Source organism: Lepus europaeus, chromosome 9, assembly GCF_033115175.1.
Source record: "Lepus europaeus isolate LE1 chromosome 9, mLepTim1.pri, whole genome shotgun sequence".
Taxonomy (NCBI): Eukaryota; Metazoa; Chordata; class Mammalia; order Lagomorpha; family Leporidae; genus Lepus; species Lepus europaeus.
The window spans coordinates 65,796,100-65,821,023 of NC_084835.1; the positions used below are offsets into that span (position 1 = coordinate 65,796,100).

The 24,924-nt window shown below is 50.3% G+C and overlaps 1 protein-coding gene across 1 annotated transcript in view; it reads right to left on the reverse strand.

The window, feature by feature from the left end:
- The window catches only part of EMILIN2 (elastin microfibril interfacer 2), a 63,853-nt gene extending 39,340 nt beyond the window's left edge, over positions 1–24,513 (reverse strand). The window contains exons 1-2 of the mRNA XM_062201418.1: positions 24,365–24,513; positions 23,747–23,869 (exon numbers count right to left, since the gene is read on the reverse strand). Coding sequence (XP_062057402.1) covers positions 23,747–23,869; positions 24,365–24,498 — 257 coding nt within the window. The 5' untranslated portion in view covers positions 24,499–24,513. The remainder of the gene's footprint in view (positions 1–23,746; positions 23,870–24,364) is intronic.
- Between the last annotated feature and the right edge of the window lie 411 nt (positions 24,514–24,924).

The following is a 24,924-nucleotide window of genomic DNA, read 5'->3' on the forward strand; positions in this document are numbered from 1 at the left end:
TCAAACAGAATGTGACCAGATGACCACACTTCCTTCGGACACCTTCCCACCCACGCTTTCATAACGAGCTTCATTCAGGCCACACTTGGCTCAGTGTTTCTTCTCCCCATGACTGGAGCCCCACGAGGGCAGGCGTTCCTGTTGGTTTGGCATTAATACAGTCTTTGTTCCCCCCACCTACGTGCTGCACCAAACACCTGCCCCTACACTTTATTGTTTAGAGCAGAAGGTACAGAGATATTTCTTTACCTACCACCTGCCTCCCCCAAGCCTTGTGTCAGTAACACCCACCCACACCCGAGAGCAGTGCATTTGTTACCACTGATGAGCCTGCACCAAAATCAGAATCCACCTAAGCCCATGGTCACGTTAGGGTTCACTCCTGGCGGTACAGGCTGCGGTTTGGACAGATGTCCAAGGATGGGCACCCACCTTTATGGCAGCCCACGGAGGAGTCTCGCTGCACTGAACATCCCCTGTGCTCTCAGGCTCAGGCTCCCCATCCCCAACCCTGGCCACCTGCCATCTGTTCACTGTGCGCAGACAGCGTGGCCAGGCAGGGCGGCCTTCCTCACCCCGTGACACACATCGGCGTTTTGCCCGTGGCTGCTCTATCTTGGTAGCTCCTCTTTTGCAGGGCTGAGCGACAGCCCATTGTCTGGAACATTCCCAGTTTTAAACAGGGTCTGTCCTATTACAGGTGCTCAAGAAACACTTATTCTTTATGTAAATCAATACTTGATTAATCAAGCAATTAACTAATGATACTAGGTCTGCTTTTGTCAAATTCCGGGGAGTCCAGTGTCCAGAGTCAGGCGGACCTTGTGGCGCAGCAGGCTAAGCTGCCACTTGGGAGGCACACATCCCTCTTGGGAGTGTCTGGTTCAGTGAGGTCCTGGCTGCTCCACGCTTTTTTCTAAAGGCTTGTTTATTTGAAAGTCAAACCAATAGAGAGAGGCAGGCAGGCAGGGAACGAAGGTAGGAAGGTGAGAGGGAGGGAGGGAGGGAGGGAGGGAGGGAGGAAGATAGGTCTTCCACGCACTGGTTCACTCCCCAAATAACCGAGCAGCCAGTTATAGATCAGGATGAAGCAGGAGTGAGGAACTGCATCTGAATTTTCCACACACGTGGCATGGGCCCAAGAACTTGAGTAATTTTCTGTGTCCTTCAAATAAATAAATCTGATTTTTTTTTAAAAAAAAGAAAGCTATAAAACAAAACTTTAGAATTGTCCACAGTAGATGTGAACTCTGTCTTCCCAGAAACAAGTCTAGCTCCAGAATCCTTGGGTCACAGTGAACTGGACAGAATCACCCACCAGGGATCACTTGGAGCGGTGCTGTCCAACAGGACAGCTGCTAGCCACATGGGGCCATGTAAATTCAAATGAGTTAAAATTAAATACAGGGGGCTGGTGCTGTGGCATAGCAGGTAAAGCTGCTGTCTGCAGTGCCGGCATCCCATAGGGGCACCAGTTCGAGTCCCAGATGCCCCACTTCCGATCCAGCTCTCTGTTTTGGCCTGGGAAGATAGCAAAAGATGGCCCAAGTGCTTGGGCCCCTGCACCAGCATGGGGGACCTGGAGGAAGCTCCTGGCTCTTGCTTTCGGATTGGCCCAACTCTGGCCATTGTGGCATTTGGGGAGTGAACCAGCAGGTGGAAGACTTCTCCCTCTCTCTGCCTCTGCCTCTAACTCTGCCCTTCAAATAAATAAATCTTTTTAAATAATCAAATACAAATGAGGCTTTTAGTTCCTCAGTTGCAACAGCCACATCAAGTTCTCCATAGGCACCTGTGGCCAGTGGTTACAGTATCAGCAAAAATATGTCTATCATGGCACAAAATTCTGGACAATTCTAGGAGCTCCCTAGGGAGTCAAAGAATTGCCAAGGAATCAGTCATGGGCAGACATCTGTTCAGCCCTTTGTCTATCACCCACTCACCCCATCTTCTCTCCCCTCCACTGCAGCTCCCAGCAGAGCCCATCCCTGGCGGGACCACCCAGCCGGCTGGCCCACAGGTAAAGCTCCTTGCCTTGCCTTTGGCATTTATTTGAGTTTTCTTTTGATTCAGCCTAGCAGAGCTCTGCACAGATCAAAAACCAAGTGCCTCTTGGGGACACTCACTTGACTGGGATTTGTCCCAAGAACTGACTTTCTAGTAATGGCCTCTCCTTCCAAGCCACTGGCGGCCCAGAAGGGCTTGCAGCCGATTCCTGCTTCCTTCCTGTGCGTGTGGATCCTCGTAGCCTTGCCCAGAATGGAACCAAGAAGATGGGGAAAGCAACCAGGTAGAGCGCCTCCTGGCAGGCTGGCAGAGTACGTATCCCGGCGGGACCTGGCAGAGTCACTGCCTGCAGGGGCCAGGTCCTTCCGCTGACACGGAGGGCTGCTCACACGGCACAGACCTGGTTATCTGGAATCCAGCTGCCATTCTGACACTCCACGGGGCAGCAGTTCATTCCAGCCACCGTAATACATTTAAGATAAATAAATAGGGATGGGCGCTGTGGCGTAGCGGGTAAAGCCACCACCTGTGGTGCCAGTATCCCATATGGATGCCGGTTCAAGTCCCAGCTGTTCCACTTCTGATCCAGCTCCCTGCTAATGGCCTGGGAAAGTACTGGAGGATGTCCGAGGTCTCTGGGCCTGTGAGCCTACAAAGGAGACCCAGAAGAAGCTCCTGGCTCCTGGCTTCGAATCAGCCCAGCTCTGGTCGTTGCAGCCATTTGGGAAGTGAACCAGCAGATGGATGATCTCTCCCTTTCTCATTCTCTCTCTCTTTGTAACTCTGCCTTTCAAATAAATAAATCTTTTAAGAACTATGTAAAACACACAGAGCGTAATGTTTAACATCTTTGCCATTTTCCAGTGCACAGTTCTGTGGTGTCGGCCCATTCCCACTGTCTGACTCTGTCACTTGAACTTGCCCATCTTCCCAAACGGAAGCTCTTCCCACTGCACACCCTCTCCCTAGTCCTCCCTCCTCCTCTGCCCCTATGAAAGTGACAACTCAGCATCTCCTGGAAATGCATTTGTCCTTCTATGGCCAGCTTACTTCACTTAGCGTGATGTCCTCACACGTCATCCGTGTCGCAGCAGGTGTCAGATTTTCCCTTTCTACACAGGAAATCACTTGTGCAAACTTTGGTTTCAGAAATCGACAAGGCAGTGGACTAATGACGTTCTATGAACTATTTGTGACAAGTGGTTTTTATGCTTGTTTGGGGCTTATTTTTAACTGTCAATGAATAAATAAATGAGCTTCGACAGTTTTTAAATCTTTGCCAAAAGCAAGTACAGTTGGGCAACAGAAGCTATGAGGTTTGACATTGGGAGTGATTTCAGAACTAAGTTGAAGGAAAACTCTGTCTCAGGGGAAGAAATACTTCTCATTTGAATCCACTTTGTCCTACCAACAAGCAAAAGCTGGCCATGGGGCTGGCATTGTGGTACATCAGGTTAAGCCTCTGCTTGTGATGCCAGCATCTGTATCAGTCTGTTCAAGTTCTGGCTACACCGCTTATGATCCAGTTTCCTGCTAATGCACCTGAGAAGGCAGTGGGAGATGGCCCAAGTGCTTGCGCCCCTGCCATCCACATGGGAGAGTAGGATAAAGTTCCTGGGTCCTGGCTTCAGCCTGGCCCAGACCTAGATTTTGTAGCCATTTCGGGAATGAACTAAAAGATAGGAGATCATGCTCGCTCTCTCGCTCTCTCTCTCTCTCTCTCTCTCTCTCTCTGATACTCTGCCTTTCAAATAAATAATCTTATACACACACACACACACACACATACAACTGGCCATTTAAAGACATGTGCCTCTACAGAGACTATCTCTGTATTATTCAGAGTGGACTCTGAGCCCACAAGTCTTATCCAATGGTCACATTGCACAGTCTGAAAAAAGTCTCCCCACAAAAGACAAAGGCACAGACCAGAGGGCTATCTTGCAGCTTAAGGTGCAAACAGCAAAACCAGAATTTTCATCTCATCTTTGTCTGCTATATTGCACATCTCAAGTTTTTAATTAAAAAAAATTTTTTTGAAAGGCAGAGTGACATAGAAGGAAACAGATAGAAAGACTTTTTATCTGCTGGTTCAACTACCCAAATGACCACAACAACCAGGGCTGGGTTAGGCTGAAGGCAGAAGCCAGGAACTCGGTCCAGGTCTCTGGTGTGGGTGTCAGGAATCCAAGTACTTACACAATCATCTACTGCCTCCCAGGCACATTAGAAAGAAGCTGGAGTGGAAGCAGAGCAGGACTTGACCCCAGGCACTCCAATACTGGATGCAGGGGTCTGAGCCGGCGGCTTACCCCACTACACCACAACACCAGCCCCACTGGACACGTTTTTAATGAGCTCTCTGCATGGAGAAATCAACATGGAAGCAAAAAAATGTGAAATATTTTACTCACCTTTTTGGGACAACTCATCTTAATTTTAAAAGCCAGGATACTTGGGCAAGTATATTTCTGGGATACAAAATGTATCCAAAGAATCTACCAGACTGATAGCCCTTGATTAAAAGCAGATCACAATACATCTTTCGATAGGTCTTTAAAAACTACAGATCCCAGACCAAGGCAGTGTGTTCAGAATGCCTGCACGCTTCGGGGAGACCCCATTCCCAGTACCAGGGACACCAGTTGTAAGCTGCTTTCTCCATTTCCTCTGGAATTAATTTCCTTAGGCACTTGGGTTGGAAAGTTAGGTTTCAAAACCTAAAACTCTTTTTACCCCTCAGGATTCTGCGTGCCCATACAGTGTGATGAGCAGACGTTCCTCCCACAGTAGGTTCCCCTCCCTCATCCAGCAGAGAACACTGCACAGGCCCGAAGCAAGGTGGCCGTGAAAAGCACACAGCCCAGCTGCGAGGCCGTCCCTGCTCAGCCGCTGAGCGGACCGTGTTCCTTGGATTCGCTCGCAGAGCAGCGCCTTGCTTCTGAGCAAATGTGCATTGCTAAAACCGACGTCCTGTCCAAGTGTGGGTTGCAACCAGCCCCAGGAAACAGGGCTTGGGCCTCCGTTCCAGCGAGTGCACATTCTTCGCTCTGGAGAGACATCCCAGGACTCCAGCCCTGCCCCAGCAGCGGGGATGGGGGCGGGAGTGGGGCATCCCTCAGGGACACTGGCAAACTGTGCACACACTCCTAAAGCGTTGTCTGGGCGAGGGCCATGACTGCTGTGGGCTGCCCCCCCCCCCCCCCCCCCCCGTGAATTCTATGCTATTCCATTTCTCAGACGTGCATCTGGTTCCTCATTCCTGGAGGCACAATCAGAGCGCTCTCCTCCCAACGCACACCCTCATGAGCTCCCCGCCCTCAGCACTCCCGCAGAGTGGCCCATGACAGCATCATGCTTTTCGCGTGACGCTCACCACAAACACGCGGCCCGTGGTTTTGTGAGCCAAACTTTTCTGCTCAGAGTCACTGAAGAACTCTATTCTGATGATTCTCTTTCTGTCATTTAAGAAGCAGAGAGACTAGCAGACAGAATGCCCACCCACTGGCTCACTTCCAAAATGCACCCCTGCCCTGCAACCCCACAACAGCCAGGACTGTGCCAGGAACTCAGCCCAGGTCTCCCATGTGGGTGGCATGGACTCACGCACTTGAGCCATCTCCTACCTCCCAGGGTCTGCTTTAGGAGGAAGCAGGAGGGCCCGGCGCCGTGGTTCACTTAGTTAACACTCCACCTGCGGCGCTGGCACCCCGGGTTCTAGTCCCAGTCGGGGCGCCGGATTCTGTCCCGGTTGCCCCTCTTCCAGTCCAGCTCTCTGCTATGGCCTGGGAGTGCAGCGGAGGATGGCCCAAGTGCTTGGGCCCTGCACCCATGTGGGAGACCAGGAAAAAGCACCTGGCTCCTGGCTTCGGATTGGCACAGTGCCAGCCATAGCGGCCATTTTGGGGGGTGAACCAACAGAAGGAAGACCTTTCTATCTTTCTCGCTGTCTGTAACTCTACCTGTCAAATAGATAAAATCTTAAAAAAAAAAAAAAAAAAAAAAAAAAAGGAGGAAGCAGGAGAGAGAAGCCAGAAGCATGACTGGAATCCAGGTACTCCACTCTATGGGACGTGGGCGTCCTGAGCAGCATCTTCTCTACAGGGTCAAATGCCCACCCCATCCCTTTCTTTCTATTCGAGAGGCAGAAATGGGAAAGCGAGCATGCTCCCCCATTAACTGATTCACTCTCAAAATGCCCAAGAGCTGAAAACTCCACCCAGCTCTCCCCCATGAGTGCCAGGGACTCAGCTTCCTGAGCCCCCACCTGCTGCCTCCCACGGTTCACATTTGCAGAAGCTGGAATGGGGAGTGGAGGCAGGAGGCGAACCCAGACACTTGACATGGGATGAGGGCCTCCCAACCCAAGTCCTGGCTGCGAGGCCAAAGGCCTGCCCCATTCCTTTCATCATTATTTGTCCAACGTCTCCTACGAAAGTCATAGTCATTCCAAAATCCTTTTCCTGCATTTCCCTTGACTTGGCTTTTCTATGGTTTATAACATGCATCGCTGGTTCTTCCAAGCTCTCAGTGTCCTGTGCTTTTTCTACATACCTCATGTCTGCCAGGCATTCTTCAGCTATGACCCAAAGATTTTACCTGGGTTTGCTTCAATTTTTGCAAATAAAATACACAAGCAAGCCAGGTATTGTCAAAGCATACACAAAACTAATCTTTAAAATACTTCCCTATATTATTAGCATTTAATTTTCCTCAAAAAGCAATTATATCTTTGGTCACTCTAGCCTAATAACATTAATCATTTTTCATTGTTGTATGATGACCCACACCAAATTAACAAAAACTTCATCATGTATTGAAGTCATGTGTATCTTGGCAAAATGCTTTTAAAAGTTACTGCTTTTAAAAGTTACCCTGAGATTTCTAGATAAATAATCGATAATTTATATAATTAGTTTTGTTGGGGCCGGTGCTGTGGCACAGCGGGTTAATGCCCTACCCTGAAGCGCCGGCATCTCATATGGGCACTGGTTCGAGACCCGGCTGTTCCACTTCCAATCCAGCTCTCTGCTATGGCCTGAGAAAGCAGTGGAAGATGGCCCAAGTCCTTGAAACCCTGCACCCATGTGGGAGACCAGAAGAATCCCCTGGCTTCAGATCGGCACAGCTCCGGCCATTGCGGCCAATTGGGAGTGAACCAGCAGATGAAGACCTCTCTCTCTCCCTCTCTCTGCCTCTCCTCTCTCTGTGTAACTCTGACTTGCAAATAAATAAATATTTTTTAAAAAAGTTGATTCAATGAACACAGCATATCCCAAACCCACATTTTAGCTGCAAGCTGCTGCATTTTCATTGAGATTTAGTACTTACTTTCAAAGATGACACACATATGTCATAATGTCCAATTTAAAAACACAAGCCAGGGCTGGTTCTGTGGCGTAGCAAGTAAAGCTGCCACTTGCTGTGCCAGCATCCCATAGGGACACCAGTTCAAGTCCCAGATGCTCCACTTCCAATCCAGCTCTCTGCTATGGCCTGGGAAAGCAGTGGAGGATGGCCCAAGTCCTTGGGCCCCTGCACCCACATGGGAGACCCGGAGAAAGCTCCTGGCTCCTGGCTTCAGATCGGCCCAGCACTGGCCATTGCAGCCAAATGGGGAGTGAACCAGAGGATGGAAGACCTCTCTCTCTCTCTCTCTCTCTGCCTCTCCTTCTCTCTCTGTAAATCTGACTTTCAAATAAAATAAATAAATCTTAAAAAAAAATACACTTTGCTATTCTCAAAAAAAAAAAAAAAAAGCCACAGGGGTTGGCATCATGGTGCAGCAGGTGAAGCCACATCTGTGGCAATGGCATCCCACAGGGGTGTCGGTTCGTGTCCTAGCCGCTCTGCTTCCAATGCAGCCCCCTGCTAGTGGCCTGAAAAAGAGCAGCAAAAGATCACCCAAGTGTCTGGGCCCCTCACACCCACTTGGGGGACCCAGATGAAGCTCCTGGCTTTGGCCTGGCCCAGCCTCGACCATTGCAGCCCCCAGGAAAGTGAACCAGTAGATGGAAGATCTGTCTCTCCCTCTCTCTCTCCTTTTAAAATACATAAATAAACCTGAAAAGTAAATATACAAGCCACAGACACTTGTTCAAACTTAGGGTCTCCACAACTGAAAATTGAAACCCAAGCTCAGCCCATGGGATTCTTGAGAATGGAAGGAAAGACAAGCTAAACACATTCAGGAAGCCTGCCAGCTGGTGCCCCCCGCCCTCCCACCACACACACACAAAGGCTTTCCTTGAGCCACCAATGTCCAACATGCAGTCAGCACACACATGGATAATGTATTAGCAGCTTTGTGCTACTTTAAAAACCTGGAGAAGCAACTTGGGAAGGTTTATTCTAGCACAGCTTGGTAGCTTACAGTCCAGCACTGGCAGCCCCACTGGTTCGGGCCCTTGGCAAGGCCAGGGCTGGGCAGAGGGACAGTCACGTGAAGCAGAGAGGAAAGCCAGGGCAAACTCAGCATAAACAACCAACACGCTGACATCCCAGAGCAAGTCCCCAGTGGCCTCAGGGCCTCCCGCGAGGCCCAGCTCCCAGATGCCATGGTTAGATTGAGTTCCCACTTTTAATCCACTGTCATTATTCTATTAACCGCTAGCATGAGACTTTGCGGTTTGAACATCTACATGAACGTGCAGAGCCAAATCTTGTTTAAATCATATCAGATAATAAACACATCATTCTGTTCTCCATAACAACAGTCTCCGTGCCAGTCCCAAGTCAGCCAAAGATGAGGTCAGTTCTATCGGACAAAACCAGAACATTCCTCCAACCCTCACTTACTTCAAATAGAAACCGGGATTTATAATATTTGTCCCTCTTCTTTCAGATACTGAAACAATAAAATTAGATAATAGCTGTGAACACACTTTGAAACAGAGCTTCATGTAAAATTTATATAAAGTGTATGTATACTTATTGACCATAAGGCACAGTTCGCACTAAGATTAAAAAACAGATTTCTGGCCGGCACCGACGCTCACTTGGCTAATCCTCCACCTGTGGCGCCGGCACACCGGGTTCTAGTCCTGGTCGGGGCGCCGGATTCTGTCCCAGTAGCTCCTCTTCCAGTCCAGCTCTCTGCTGTAGCCCAGGAAGGCAGTGGAGGATGGCCCAGGTCCTTGGGCCCTGCACCCGCATGGGAGACCAGGAGGAAGCACCTGGCTTCTGACTTAGGATCGGTGCCACGCGCCAGCCATAGCGGCCATTTGGGGGGGTGAACCAACGGAAAGAAGACCTTTCTCTCTTTCTCTCTTTGTCTAACTCTGCCTGTCAAAAACAAAAAACAAAAACAAAACAGATATCTGGGGTCCACACTGAGGCACAGTAGGCTGAGCTTCCACCTGTGGCACCGGCATTCCATATCGGTTCCAATTCATGTTCTGGCTGCTCCTCTTCCAATCCAGCTCTCTGCTGATCTGCCTAAGAAAGCAGTGGAAGATGGGCCCTAGCACCCATGTGGGGGAGCTAGAAAAAGCTCCTGGCTTCAGATTGGCTCAGCTCCAGCCATTGCGGCCATTTGGAGAGAGCGAACCAGAGGATGGAAGACCTTTCTCTCCCTCTCTCTGCCTGTAACTCTACCTCTCAAATAAATAAATAAAAATATTTTTTTAAAAATGGATTTCTTCTATAAAAATGGGCTGAACTGCCCACATAAAGGGTTGGGCAAATTCCTGACTCTCAAGTGATGAGCAGTGAGGTTCTGCTTATCTTATAGATAAGAGCAATCCTCCCATAACCTCAAATGGCACTCCACGAACAGATCTGCCTTCCTTTGCAAGTGTGATCCCTTTTTAAAAAAATGTTTCTCTTTATTTGAAAGGTAGAGTGACAGAGAGGGAGAGATTTCCATCTGCTGATTCACTCCCCAAATGGCTGCAACAGCCAGGACGGGGCCAGACGAAAGCCAGGAGCCAGGAACACCCTCTTGGTCTCCCATGTAGGTAGCAGGGGTCCAGGTACTTGGACCAGGTGCATTGTCAGGAAGTTGGGTCAGACATGGAGTAGCTGGGACTTGAACTAGCACTCTGATTATGCGGTGGCCGGTGTTGCAGGTGGTGGCTTGCCCCCCTGTGCCACAACGCCAGACTGAAGTGAGGCCTTTTCCGTCTTTACCCTTTTTGACAGGCAGAGTGGACAGTGAGAGAAAGAGAAAGAGACAGAGAGAAAGGTCTTCCTTTTGCCGTTGGTTCACCCTCCAATGGCCGCTGCGGCTGGCGCATTGCGGCCGGCGCACCACGCTGATCCGATGGCAGGAGCCAGGTGCTTCTCCTGGTCTCCCATGGGGTGCGGGGCCCAAGTACTTGGGCCATCCTCCACTGCACTCCCTGGCCATAGCAGAGAGCTGGCCTGGAAGAGGGGCAACCAGGACAGAATCCGGTGCCCCGACCGGGACTAGAACCTGGTGTGCCAGCGCTGCAAGGCGGAGGATTAGCCTAGTGAGCCACGGCGCCGGCCCCGTCTTTACCCTTAACAAAGAACCATTAAAGCTGCTCGGTGACATACATGTACCTGTCCCATGCCAGGTTTGCCTGCCCTATTTTTGTGGTCCCAGGCCCAGCATACGTACATGCATTCTAACCCAGGCACTTCTCTCATTGCGCCTGCCATAGACTATGGTCAACCTCGAGAGCAGGACCCCTGCACGCTCATCCCTCTAGGCCTTTGCTCACGTTGTTTTCTGGCTTCTGTGGCCATGGCCTTCTCTCCCATCTGAATATATTCAACTAGAACCTTCCTTCAAAGCCCTTCCAAGAGGTTACCACTCACAAACAAGTTCTCAGATTCCCCCTAGCTGGAAACAATTTCCTCCACCTCCAGACATCCTGAGCACTCTGTGTTTCTCTTACTGCAATTCTCAGTCCTACATTTTGTAATTATTTTTCTCATTTCACCTACTGGATGTGAACTTCTGGAGAGCAAGAGAAGGGTCCATGCCGACCCTGCCATGGGGCCTTGTTCTAGGCCAGTTGTAGACCTTGCACAAAAATATCTGTTTAATGAGACTAATAGTCTTCCAATAAGTCTTTTCTCAATTCTGTTGAGTTTTCTGCCAGGTCAAAATGCCTTATTCTATTATGCAACCTGAATCCAACATTTTCCAGGCCTCTGGATGTGATGTGGCTTTCTTTTTTATTTTATTTATTTTTTTAAAGATTTATTTTGAAAGTCAGGATTACACAAAGAGAGAAGGAGAGGCAGAGAGGCAGAGGGGGGGTGGTCTTCCACCTGCTGGTTTACTCCCCATGTGGCCGCAATGGCCAGAGATGTGCCGATCCAAAGCCAGGAGCCAGGAGCCAGGAGCCTTCTCCGGGTCCCCCATGTGGGTGCAGGGACCCAAGGACTTGGGCCATCTTCTACTGCTTTCCTAGGCCAGAGAAGATAGCTGGATCAAAAGTGGAGCAGCCGGGACTCGAAAGGTGCCCATATGGGATGCTGGCACTGCCACAGCACCAGTCCCGGTTTTTTCTTAATTTTCATTTTTTGTTTGAAAGGCAGAGAGACATGGATCTTGCATCCACCGATTCACTCTCCAAATGCTTACAACAGCCAGGACTGGACCAGGCGAAAGCCAGGAGCCCAGAACTCAATCCAGCTCTCCCATGTGAGTGGCAGGGGCCCTAGTGTCTGAGCAGTCCCCAGAGCCTCCCAAAGCTGTATTAGTAGGAAACAGGAATTGGAGGGCTGGGTATCCCAAGCAGCATCTGAAGATGCTGCCCCAATATGTGTGGTGATTTTTCATTCCATTATTTTTTTTTCTAGTGCTCAACATCTGATATGTATTTACCATCTCAGTTGGTCTTCAGAAAAATCCAAGCATTAACTTTACTACTTATATAAATGATTTTCCATCCTCTGTATTTTACCATGTCTTCAAACACAAAGCAACCATGCACAAATGGTGGTGCACACATGCAAAGGGACACAGGCCATCAACAACTGATACACAGCGCAGCAGAGATGATCTCAAAATAATTACACTTAAAAAAGCCAGATGAAACCAAGTACATGGGCCTGGCTCCATTTACACAAAGTTCTAGAAAAGGCAAACGAATCTATAGTGACAGAGGCAGATGAGCATTCCTAGGGCAAGAGTGTGGGCAATGACGAGAGGAACGGATGACAAAGGAGCAAGAGGAGACCCTTGGGTGCAATGGACAAGTGCCTGACTGTGAAGTCAGCCTTACAGGTACAGGCACCTGTTGAAGCCTTACACTTACAACTTCAAATATGGGCAACTTGCTTACGTAAATGATACCTCAATAAAGTTGTTTAGAAGAAAAACTGGGAACATTGATTCTATTTTAGGGAATAAAGTATCACCTGATTCTAGAATAGAAAATAGGGGCCAGCGCTGTGGCACAGCAGGTAAAGCCACCACCTGCAGTGCCAACATCCCATATGGGCACCAGTTCAAGCCCCATCTGCTCCACTTCCGATCCAGCTCTCTGCTATGGCCTGGGAAAGCAGTAGAAGATGGCCCAAGTCCTTGGGCCCCTGCACCCATATGGGAGATCCTGAGGAAGCTCCTGGCTCCTGGCTTCAAATCGGCCCAACTCCAGCAGTTGCAGCCATTTGGGGAGTGAACAAGCAGATGAAGACCTCTGTTTCTCTCTTTATCTGCCTCTACCTTTCAAATAAATAAATAAATCTTTAAAAAACAATAGACTAGAAAATATAGTCAATTTAACCCTTAAGAAAAAAACATATTACTGTGTTTCAGATGTTCTAAAATCTCCAGATCTGTGAAAGCAAAGTGCTAGAGAGCTGCGATGGTTCAATATATCTCAATTAAGTAGAACCAAAATCAGAATCACTCAGTCTTTCTCAGAGTTTCAAAATGAAGATTTAACAAGATGGTTTTTGTTTAATGTATCACATTATTCTTTAGATATAATAACTTTTTATTCTGGTCTGTTGGGAACTTGGGCCCACTATGTATTTTTGTACTTTTTTTAAACAAGATTTATTTAGGATGGCAGAGTGACAGAGAGAGGAGAGAGAAGAAGCAGACAGAGAGATCTTCCATCTGCTGGTTTACTCCCTAAATGGCTACAACGGCCAGGGCCGTGCCAGGGTCAAGCCAGGAGCCAGGAGCTTCCTCCTGGTCTCTTACATGGGTGGCAAGGACTCTAATACTTGGGCCATCTGCTACTGCCTTCTTAGCATACTAAGGAAGCTGGTTTGAAAATATAGCAGCCAGGACTCAAACCAGTGCTCCAATATGGGATGCTGGCATTGCAAGCGGTGGCTTAACCTACTGTGCCACAATATAGGTCTCTATTTTTGTATTTTTAAAGCTGTGAAAGTATGCACCTTGGAGTGCTGGGTTCAAGTTCTGGCTCCACTCCCAATTCCAGCTTCCTGCTAATGCTCCCAGGAGGCAGCCAGTTGTGGTGGTGGCTCAAGCAGCTGGGTCCCTGACACCTGCATGGGAGACCCAGATGGAGTTCCTGGGTCTTGGCTTTGGCCTGGCCCAGCTCTGGCTATTGTGAGCATCTGGGCAGTGAACCAGCAGATGGATGATCTCTGTCTTGACTTTAAAATAACTAACATTTAAAAATGTTTAAAAAGGGTGCAGTAGGTTAATCCTCCACTGCGGTGCTGGCAGGGTGCCGGTCCTAATCCTGGCTGCTCCTCTTCTGATCCAGCTCTCTGCTAAGGCCTGGGAAAGCTGTGGAAGATGGCCCAAGTCCTTGGGCCCCTGCACATGCATAGGCAACCCAGAAGAAGCTCCTGGCTTTGGATTAGCTCAGCTCCAGCCCTTGCAGCCATTTGGGGAGTGAACCGGCAGATGGAAGACCCCTCTCTCTCTCTCTCTCTCTCTCTCTCTAACTCTACCTCTCAGATAAAATTAAAGAACAAATGTTTAAAAAATATGGAATCATTGATGAAGAAAGATAGTCAACATAGGAGTTTTTAATAACTGCCTTCAAATTGCCACTTTGTGTAAAATAACACAACACGGCAAAGATATATTAGCATTTAATAAATACAACAAAAAGCAACTGGTGCCTAGGATTACTCATTTTCCGGGCCTGATTCTGACCAGGGTTCGTGGAAGGTGCCTTGCTACCTGGTTCTGGAAGCAAGGTACAGACAAGGCCAGGCTCTCTCTCGAAGCTGCTGGGAAGGAGCGTGCTTTTCTCTTGCCTGCTGCTTTCTGCAGCGATGCAACAGGGCAACTCCCAAACAGCTCGAGAGGGGCCAGGTGATGATGTCATCTGTTGTGATGGGAAAGGCGCACATCGCTGGTCACTGCTTCGCGGGGCCGTGACCTTGTGGCTTGGTTCTGGGAGGCCCCTGCAGGACCCCCAAGGTCAGAGACACCTGATGCACAAGCCAGCCCCGAACACCATCAGCTCTGCAGCTGGATTTGAGATCCTGGAAAGTTCCGAATGCTGGCCAAGGCTTGCGGATGCCTCCTGCCCTGTGCCCTGCATCCCAGCAGCCTGTGAGAGCAGGGGTGAGGGCTGACAGGAGCCAGAGAAATGCCTTCCTGGAGAAGAGCTCTCCCCAGTAAGGCCTGGATTGCAAAACTCACCCCCGCCCTGAGCTCTGTCGCAACCCCTGTCACAGCTCTCGTCCTCCTCCGTTTTCAAGATCCGTGGAAAAGCTTCAGTTAGCAGAAAAACAAGTGGCACTTTCCCCACTATGGCTGGGAAGACATTTTTATGCCCTATCTCATTCTCTGACAACAGCCTTGTGGAGCAGTTGGAAGGAAGGGCTTCCAGCCAGAAGGAACTTTCTAGTACCTTGCTTTACAGTGGACTCTGAGCAAACCCCCAGAAAAGAGAAGCCGATTCTCACCCAAGGCACAAGTGGCACCATCACTAACACATAGAGGGACGGGCAACGTTGAGAGATCTCAGCAAATTCTCATTCCTCAGCGAGATCAGCCTGAGAGCGCTCCACCTACGTGTTTTCTGTTAAGCAAATTTCTTGTCATCAAATGCATGGTTTTGGAAGGCTGATGCTGCAAAGAATAATTTTTAGGCGTATTCCCTCATCTTCTAATATTTTCTAAATGGGAAAAAAAAATGAGCAGCTGGGTCTTTCTGGGCCCTTCTACATGACACACCCTGCAAAGTTTGCCTTCTACAGCATTTTCGAAATTCAGTTCATTTGAACCCTCCCAACTTTTTTTTTTTCAACACCCATCTCCACTTTAAAACAGGAAGAAGAAAAGTTAATGGGGACTTCAATCATTTCATTACTCTGCCTTCCATGGAACAGCTGTCACACTGAAAATCGCAGCGTTCCTCCTGGGATGCTCTTCTGTCAGAAGCTGTGTGCAGCTCCACCGCTTGGCGAGAAGTTCATTGTTATTTAAGCCCAGAAAACTGCTTCATCAAGGACAGAGGCAGTTAATTCTGCCTAGTAAAAAGTCATGAGACCACCAATAAATCAGAACATTTGTGTGACAGACTGGAAAGAATCTGAACACCAAACGCTGGTGTAGTTTTAGGCTTTAAAAACCAGCCTGAAAATCATTGTGTAACAGCTGTGGGCAGTGCCTACCGAGTTACTCTCAGCAAGCAAGAGAAACATCTTGACATTATCCACACGAGGAAGAGGGCTTTGTTTCTCTCTAAAAGCAAGGAATTGGGTCTAGCATTGCGGCCACTGTCTGCAACACCGGCACCCCATAGCAGCACATAAGTTCAAGTCCCGGCTGCTCCACTTCCGATCCAGCTCTCTGCTATGGCCTGGTAGAGCAGTGGAAGATAGCCCAAGTCAGTGGGCCCCTGCACTCATGTGGGAGACCTGGAAGGAGCTCCCGGCTCCTGGCTCCGGGTCAGCTCAGCTCCAGCCATTGGAGCCATTTGGGGAGTGAACCAGCAGATGGAAGACTTCTCTCTCTCTGTCTCTACCTCTCTCTATAACTCTTTCAAGTAAATAAGAAATAAATAAGATAAATTTTAAAAAATAAAAAAGCAATGTGTTAGCAGCTGGGTGAAAGATCAACTGGGGATCGACACCAGTTAACCACCTCTAGTTAACAACCAACTAACTGGGCCATATTGATCTGCCACAGACCCTGAAACACCTGCAGAAGCCACAATAAGTACCAACGGACAACCGGAGCATTGGCTGTCAATCAACCTCAAGTGCTTGCATGCACTCCCAAAGAAGTCACGGGCTGGCCCCGCTTCCAAAGCCACCTGGGAAAATTGATTTTTCAAAGCCGATTTTAGGCCTGTCATTTTCCTGATGGTTATCTTAGATCACTGAATGTGCTTAGGTCATGCTTTGGGGCACCTGTCTTCCTCTGATATGTTTCAGCGTTACCTTCAAACCCGAAACCTGCAGGGAGAAGACCACCTCAGAGGAGGGCACCGCACGCCAGCTAATATGGAAATGGCATTCGGCCAGGAGTGGCTTTTCCCCGTGCTGTTGGGGGTTTACCCGTGGACCCCCCCTCTCCCCTACCCCGTCATGCAGACAGGAGGAAAATGTACCTTCAGGATGCTCAGTGACTTGCTTGATTCATGCCGTCTGATGGGCGAGAGCTCAGGCCAGGAGCCAAGTCTTCTAACTGTTCTTCCAGAACACGCCGGCTGCCCCACCCAGCTCCCGGGGAGCTGCTCCACACCCCGCCCAGCCCACCTGCCTTTTTCTGGCCACCTGCTAATATAACCTCACGTACCATGTGCTAATGTGGGTGGGCCAGATTAACGAGGAAGACCAATGAAAGGGGAGAACTCAGTTTAACAGGAAGCAATCTATTTTTCTTAAGGCTATAACCTCGCTTTGAGTCCTATTAATTTTTCTCTAAGAAAGATCAAATGTCACTCATGGGGTGCGTTCTGGCATGGTGAGTTAAGCTGCCGCTTGGGATGCCAGCACCCCATGCCGGAGTGTCTGTCTGAGTACCGGGTGCTCACTTCTGATCCCGCTTCCTGCTAATGGGCACGTGAGCGGGCAGCAAGTGATTGTTCAAGTCCCTGACACCCAAGTGGGAGACCCCGATGGAGTTCCCAGCTCCTGGTTCTGGCCTGGCTCAGCCCTGGCTGTGATAGGCATTTAGGAAGTAAACCAGAGAATGGCTGATCTCACTCGCTCTTTCAAGAGATGAAAACAAATGTTAATGAAAATCTCACCCACAGCATAGTTTCTTTTCCAAAATCTCAGTCTCTGCCCTCCCTGATCTCCTGCTGAGCTCGTGATGACAATAAAACAGTGAGTGGGCAAATGTTCTAGAATTGCTACAGGGCTCACATTTACCCGACATCTTACTCGCTGGGAACCCAGCCAGAAAACAAGGACCTTGGAAGGAAGGTAGAAGGACCCAAAGATGATCCAGATTAAAAACCAAAGAAATTGGCCGGCGCCGTGGCTTAACAGGCTAATCCTCCGCCTTGTGGTGCCGGCACACCGGGTTCTAGTCCCGGTTGGGGCGCCGGATTCTATCCCAGTTGCCCCTCTTCCAGGCCAGCTCTCTGCTATGGCCCGGGAGTGCAGTGGGGGATGGCCCAGGTGCTTGGGCCCTGCACCTGCATGGGAGACCAGGAGAAGTACCTGGCTCCTGGCTTCGGATCAGCGAGATACGCTGGCTGCAGCGGCCATTGGAGGGTGAACCAACAGCAAAAAGGAGGACCTTTCTCTCTGTCTCTCTCTCTCACTGTCCACTCTGCCTCTCGAAAAACAAACAAACAAACAAACAAAAAAAAAAAAAAAACAAAGAAATTAACAGCACGTCTGCAGCCCTGGGATTTGGGCAGCTGTGATTCAAGCCCTTCCTTGCGGGTGTATTCTGCCATGGGCTCAGGCTCCCTCAGCTGATTCAGGTTGCCTTTGATGCAAACAGCCAATTGATTGCAAATTCTTTGTTTAAAAGCTCAAAGAGGAGCAGCTGTTTGGTGGAGCAGTTGAGATACCCAACCCAAGGGCAGGCTTGTGATGCAGCAGGATAAGCCCGGGGCACTGGGACCCCATATATTCCATATCGGAGTGCCAGTTCGAGTCCCGGTTGCTCCACTTCCAATCCCACTTCCTGCTAATGTGCCTCAGAGGGCAGCCATATGGGAGACCTGTGGCCATTTGGGGAGTGAACCAGGGGTTGGAAGAAATCTCTGTCACTCTGTCTTTCAAATAAATAAATCAATCTTTAAAAAAGACACCCACATCCCATATCGACAAAGTGCCTGGCCCCAGTCCTACTGCATTCTAACTTCCTGCTAATGCAGACCCTGGGAGGCAGCAGCTGATGGTTCAAGTAGTAGGGTCCCTGCTACCCACCTGGGAGACCTGGAATGTGTTCCCTGCCCCTGGATTTAATTGTGGTTGTTGTGGGCATTTGGAGGAGTAAACTGGAGTTTGGGAGCTCAGTATGTGTCTCTCTCAAATAAATACATATTTTTTTTAAAGCTAAAGAAAAAGTTCCCCAAAAGGCACTGTTTGAATCAAATGGACTTGTGTTCCTGCAGATGTAGAAAGCATAGCAGTGGCTACAAAACACATAAGCCTTGAGTTCTATGTTGGGGCCAGTGCTGTGGGTAGTGGGCTTGGTGGGCTAAGCTTCTGCCTGCAGTGCCAGCATCCCATATGGGCACCAGTTCTAGTCCTGGCTGCTCCACTTCCAATCCAGCTCTCTTCAGTGGCCTGGGAAAGCAGTGGAAGATGGCCCAAGTGCTTGGACCCCTGCACCTACGTGAGAGACCCGGAGGAAGCTCCTGGCTCCTGGCTTTGGAACAGCTCAGCTCCAGCCATTGCAGCCATTTGGGATGTGAACCAGCACATGGAAGACCTCTCTGTCTCTCCCTATCTGTAACTCTACTTCTCAAATAAATAAATAAAATCTTTTTTTTAAAAAAAAAGTTACATTTTTTGTTTTAAAGCTACTTTTCCAGGCTGAGGTTTCTCCCTCATAGACAGCTTTTCTGCCAACGGAATGACCATCTGCTCCCTGGGAATCTCAGGATTGGAGGGTTCTGGAACTCTGCACTCAAGCTAACACCTGCTGCAAATTCCTGGTCTGCATTAGGCCAGCGGCACAGGCTGGGTGTGCTGCCCCACCCACTGCCCTCCCCACCTCATGAAAAGACTTTATAAGCAAAATCCCACTGAGCTACAACACATGCCAAGAGGGGTGGGCGGGCTAGGAGAGATGCTGATAAATCCCAGTCCATTTGTGGTTTCAGGAAGTAGAACACTCCTGTTCCTGAGCTGGGAGGCAGAGCGAATCCAGAGGGAACCATCCTGCCTGTGCCCTGGGGTTCCCGGATGGGCATCCTCGCCAACATTGCAGCCAAGACACCTGCCAGACCAGCCAGGGGGTTACAGGGCAAGGCAGTCACTACCAGGAAGCGAGAATGGGGCATGACAAAGCAATGCGTGGTCAGAGAGCGAGAGAGAGCTGCTTTCCACCAGCGGGACACACCACCAGGAGCTGTCAAACACTGGGCCCTTAGCACCCCACCAGAGATGTGGCATCACAGCACAGGCTGTGGTAGGCCACACACACACCATCCCCACCATCCCCACCCCCACTGCACTTGCCCCAGGGTAAGGCCTCTGTGGCTGTGGAGTGGGAAGTGCCTAAGGCATGGACGTACCAGACCTGGACTTGGATGCAGGCTCAGCTACTCCCTGAAGACTTGCCCTCCTGCAGAATGGGCAGAATGACCCCAGGGGGTCGCTATGAGAGAACTTCAATAAGTCTGTGGACCATGGAATTAAAAGATAGCTTCTTTTTGGTGCAAACACATTTTGAAGTCCATGCCTACAAGGCGGGGTGGGGGTGAGGGTGTTTCAAACAGCTCATCACAAATGCATGCTGGGAAAACAGTATGTTTGGATTTCAAAAAAAAAAAAAAAAATTGGCACCAAAATAAACTTATCTTTTAGTTCCATTTTCCCACCAACTTTCTGAAGTCTCCTTGGGATAGGAGGGAGATAGTGCAGGAGCTCATCACATCCAATGATGCAGTCCAGCGAGGAATTGGCACCCAAGCAGCCTCAACTCCCAGCCCCTCAGCCTGCCAATCCCCCACAGGAAGAATCCCAAAGCAATCTGTCCCCTAAGCCAGCCCCCAACCAAGACAGCTCCTCCCCCACTCACGGGTGGGAACTGCAGCTTGAGAGCTGGGACTATCCTAAAGCTCAGTGGGTGGCCGGGACTCCAGCTAACCGGCCACACTGCTGGTGGCTTTAATGATTAATCAGAAAGATTCCTCAGTGCAATGAAATTGTGCACATTTGGTTTTCTTAATATGGAAATATAAAGTAAAGCAATTATCTCAGAAGGGAGGGAAGAAAGTCCCCAGACCACCTTGAGAACAGCACTAAATGGGAAAGAACTGCCTGAAGTTAGGTGCATGGCGTCCATCCACGGGCAGCTGCCTCTTCTGGGTCCTGCCTACTGGCGTCAGCCCGCTCAGTCCACACTGCTGCCGCTGCTCCAGACCCCATGAGGCCACTCTTAGGATTCAGCTCAGGGAGGACAAATCATTTTTGTTGAAGCAATCCTGCACCTCCAGGGTCAAGAACACTCCTCATTTTCAGTGCCTGGGCACTGGAGAGGGGCAGAGACAGAGACAGGCAAACACAGAGAGGAAATCCCTAATCTTAATTTCTTTTAAAAAGTTACTTTCAAATTTATTTGAAAAATGATATGGAGGGGGGGGGGAGATCTTCCATCTACATTCACTCCCCAAATGGCTGCAAGGGCCAGGGAACTTCATCCAGGTCTCCCACGTGGGTGCAAGGACCCAAGGACTTGGGCCATCTTCTACTGCTTTCCCAGGCACACTAGCAGGAAGCTGTATTGAAAGTGGAGCAGCCAGGACACAAATTGGCACTCATATAGGATGCTGGCAGGCAGTGGCTTAACCTACTGTGCCACAATGTCAGCCCCTAATTTTAATTGCTTTATTGTTATTATTTGAGAGCCAGAGAGACAAATATATAGAGAGAGACTGTCAGAGGAGTAACCATTTCCTGGTTTACTTCCCAAATGCCTGCCATCCTCTGCTACTTCCCAGGGTGCACATTAACAGGAAGCAGGAACAGGGAGTGTAGCCAGGACTCCTAGAATCCACCCATTCTGAGCTGGGCTGTGGGCGTCTTAACCTGCACAACTGCCAATCAAACATGCCAGTGTTTTGTTAAAATAAGCAAACCACCTGTAGAGCATAGAGGCCAGTGTGAACAGTGATACAGTCCATTGCACTATAGCAAAACGACCCCCTGTAAAAGAAGTGTAAGGCACACACACGCACACAAGCTGTTCTCAACACTTCTTTGGGGACTTGCCTTCCATGAAAGAAGGTGTCAAGTTCTCAAGAACTGAGCGCTCTGCACTCCACTGAAGGCACAGCCTAAACGAGTGTACCCTGCACTGCTGTGGGGGCAGAGGCAAGGAGGCCACAGCCCCGGGCAAGGAGGCAGCTCAGGTTCTTCCTGCCCTGCCCTGGGGAATGACTCATCGCCCTTTCCTCATGGGTAAAATGGGTCTCCTGACCGGGTTTCCTCCTCCACCGCCACTGTTCCCTCTCCTTGCCCAAGTCTTCTTCCTCCTTTCCCTCCACTGCCCCTAAGAACTCAGCTCTGCTCACCGGTGTCAAGGCCTCAATGGCGCAGCCTGGCCATCCCAGCTGCACAAAGTTCTAACTCGGCATCTCGGGCGACCTCCAGGCGTGTGCTTCCAGCCCTGTCCCACACCACCCCTCAGTCACTGCTGGGTGAGCATCTAAAGGACGCTCCTTTCTGCAGGCCTCAGGTTTTAAGGAAAAACTCATGGGATGGCCGGGTGAACAACACTTGCCAATCAAGAGGCTTCTAGATTCATTAGAAACAACTGAGCAATTCTACCAGAAACAGCCACTCCTCCTCTTTCAGAAAAAAAAAAAAAAGAATGTGTCTCCCTTTGTCTTCATTGATCCGCTGATCCTCAAAACACAGGAAACAGTCATTGAAAAATAAGGTGAACCATTCTTTCCCTATCCCTAAAAAATCTGTGAAAAGGGTTAAGACAATTAGCCAGTGCTAATTTCAAGATTTTCAAGTTCATCGGCCAAAAGCAGCTGTATTTTTTCAGGGCCCACACTTACAGTGCAGTACAGAAGATGCACAAATACACTTAAATTAGTTATATGCTTATGATGGAAGAAAAAGACCCAGATTGCTTATTTTAGTTTTGTTTAATGAAACAACAGAAACATCTGTCATTTTTGATAGCAATTTTGTTGTCCTTCTCAGTGGGTGGCAAAGCCCCACCAACTGCCTTTCATTACCCCACCGATCCGGTGATTATTCACTCCCCACTGACAACCAAGTTTCACTGAGTTTTGATCAAACACAATAATTAAAGCCTCATTTGGTTTTCCAAGCAGCTAAAATAATTTGTGAAACTAAAAACAAACCATCTGTCCAACAAAAAGCATCACCTTTCAAAACGAAACATGTTGTTTATCTCTGAGTTGTCACAGTATTAAGGTTGTAGCAAAGCACAAAAGGCATTTCTTCTAGCAAAGGAATCAAATCTTCCAACAAATCATTCAGTGCTGATCTTTCAACAAGTGCATTCAAAGTTAGTTCATGTCTCTGCCACCACCTCCACAATCTTACTTGGTTCCAGTGTCTCTGATAGCTGACCAGGGACCTGAGGTGCTGTGTCTGTCAATTTTGCTGTGTCTGCAATGTATCCATGCCAGTGTGACAGCCCATTTCAGCCTTTTCCTTTATGAACTAGAAAGCAGGGCTCGCCCCTCACTAACAGGAGCTGTCCCATCCCTGCTTGCAGGTCCCTGTGGGACCCAGCCACCATGTGGGACCCAGTGGCCACCTCCACCCCACGTGTCCGTAGGCTCATCCACTGCCCTGTGGAGCACAAAGTTCAGTCTGTCCCTGAGTTTTGCCAAAGGCAGAGCCGCCTACCGACTATTCTTTGCTGTAATGACAACTGTGCTCTAAGACAAACAACTTATTCTTCCCGGAAAACAATTTCACCCATCACATGTGCTCCCCAGCAGCCATTCACTGCCATCGCCCATCTTCTGATATCTGCCGGACACAGAACCTCAAAGGCTCCCCTGATGACAACTGGCGTGGATTCAGGGGACTTGCACTCTGCAGCATCGCTTCCTCTTTGTTTGTTTAAGAGGGTGAAATCTCTCTAAGGAAAGGAGATGACTGGGTCCTCCCCCTGGTCTTTAAGGACCCTTCTCTCCTGACAGGCTTTGAGTGAATCCCCAAGTCTAACTAGAGTAAAAACCCCACCCTTAAGCAAATTCGTCCTGAGGACTTCAGCGATCTCCAAGACGGAGAGAAGTCATGTCAGTGGACACCAGCCAGCCAAACCCCTCAGCTAATCCTACATTTACAGATTTTTAGCAGTATACATTTTGGAATCTTCTGAGCGCCCCAGAAGGAGCAATATGGATCTAATTAAGTACAGCTGTCTTATGTTAGTAATAAAATCGGACGGGAAAAAAAGAGAGAAGCGGGGGTGGGGGTTTCATTCGTCCCTCCTGTCCCCGGGTGATGGCAAACGCCCAAGCCCTGTGCATCCTCATCGCTCACTCGGGGCAGTCCACGCTTCCCAAACCGCCCAGCGTGGTTGGTACCCGGCTCGGCACTCAAACTTCCCTGTGGCTGGGCTCTTTCCAGACCTGGGAGAGATTTACTGAAGGGCTGGAGCCCAGCACGCCGACCCCACTCCACCCCCACGGCCCAGGCCGGGCCCGGCGCGCCCCGCCCGCTCCTCGGCTCCAGGACTTACACGAGCGCGGACGGACAAGGCATCTGGTTCCAGGGACAGTTGTACTGCGCCTGAATAAAACTCTCGCTTCCCTCCAGCACCGAGCAGCTCACGTTCTTGTTCACGATGTACGCGCACCAGTTCCTGGGGAGAGACAGGGAGAAGGGCGCAGTGTAAAACCAGAGAACAATGAGGCCGGGAGAGGGGGCGAGCTGAATTCAGCAGTCGACCCAGCAAGGGTCAGGGAGCCGTTCGCCCCCTACGCAGGCAAAGCAGGCACCTGAGGTGCGCGGGGGAGCCTCTGTCAAGTGAGCACCTTCACCCAACCAAAGGCAGGGGAGAGACGAGCACCCACGGTCCCAGGGCTCCTGGAACTCCTGGGAGTAGCTTTCCGATCGCTCTGCTCTGCCGGACACTCCCTGCGCCCCGTGCCCCAGCTCTGGCCCCAGGACGGCCCGCGCCAGCCGAGGAGCGCACGGCCACCCGGAGGAGTCGCCCCGGAAAGTACAAGGCGGACCCCACGAATGCCGCTCGTCACCGTCAGAAGGGCAGCTCCGGAGCGCAACGGCGGCTCGAGGAGGAGCAGGCGGGGGCCCAGGGCGTTTGGGGTTGGGGCGAGCAGAGGGGGCGCGCACTTACTTGTTCCTGGCGCTGGGCCGCGCGGGGTACCCGGGCTGCGGGCCGGCCTGGCACAGTCCCGCACCTCCCAGGACCAGGAGCGCCAGCGCCCAGTGGCAGGGCGCGCGGGGCCGGGGCCGGTTCGGCGACCACATTCTGCGCTCTGCGGGCGGGTGTGCCCCGCCTGCCCGAGGCCGGAGCGCGGTGGAGCGGGACGAGCGCCACGAGGCAGCCGGCGGCCCGGACGCCGCCCGAGAAGGCAAGAGGCTCGGGCACTCGGCGGGGCCCCAGCCCGCGCTCCGCGGCCGCCCCCTCCGGCTTCTCATTCCCACTTCTCCTTGTGCAGCCCTGCGCGCCCTGCGCTGCTCCTCGGTCTCTCAATGACGCACAGGTCCCCCCGGGTGCCGCCCTCTTTATTTCACTTCCCTCTCCGATACGTGACTCTCTCCAGCGCGTCTCCCTGTCTCCAGTCCCCTCGCCTCTCGGCAGGGGGCTGCGGGTGAAAGAGCTAAGGGGTTCGGGATCAGGGTCTCGGTTACAGAATTTCCAATTACTCATTCCTTTGGTCTCTTCCCAGAATC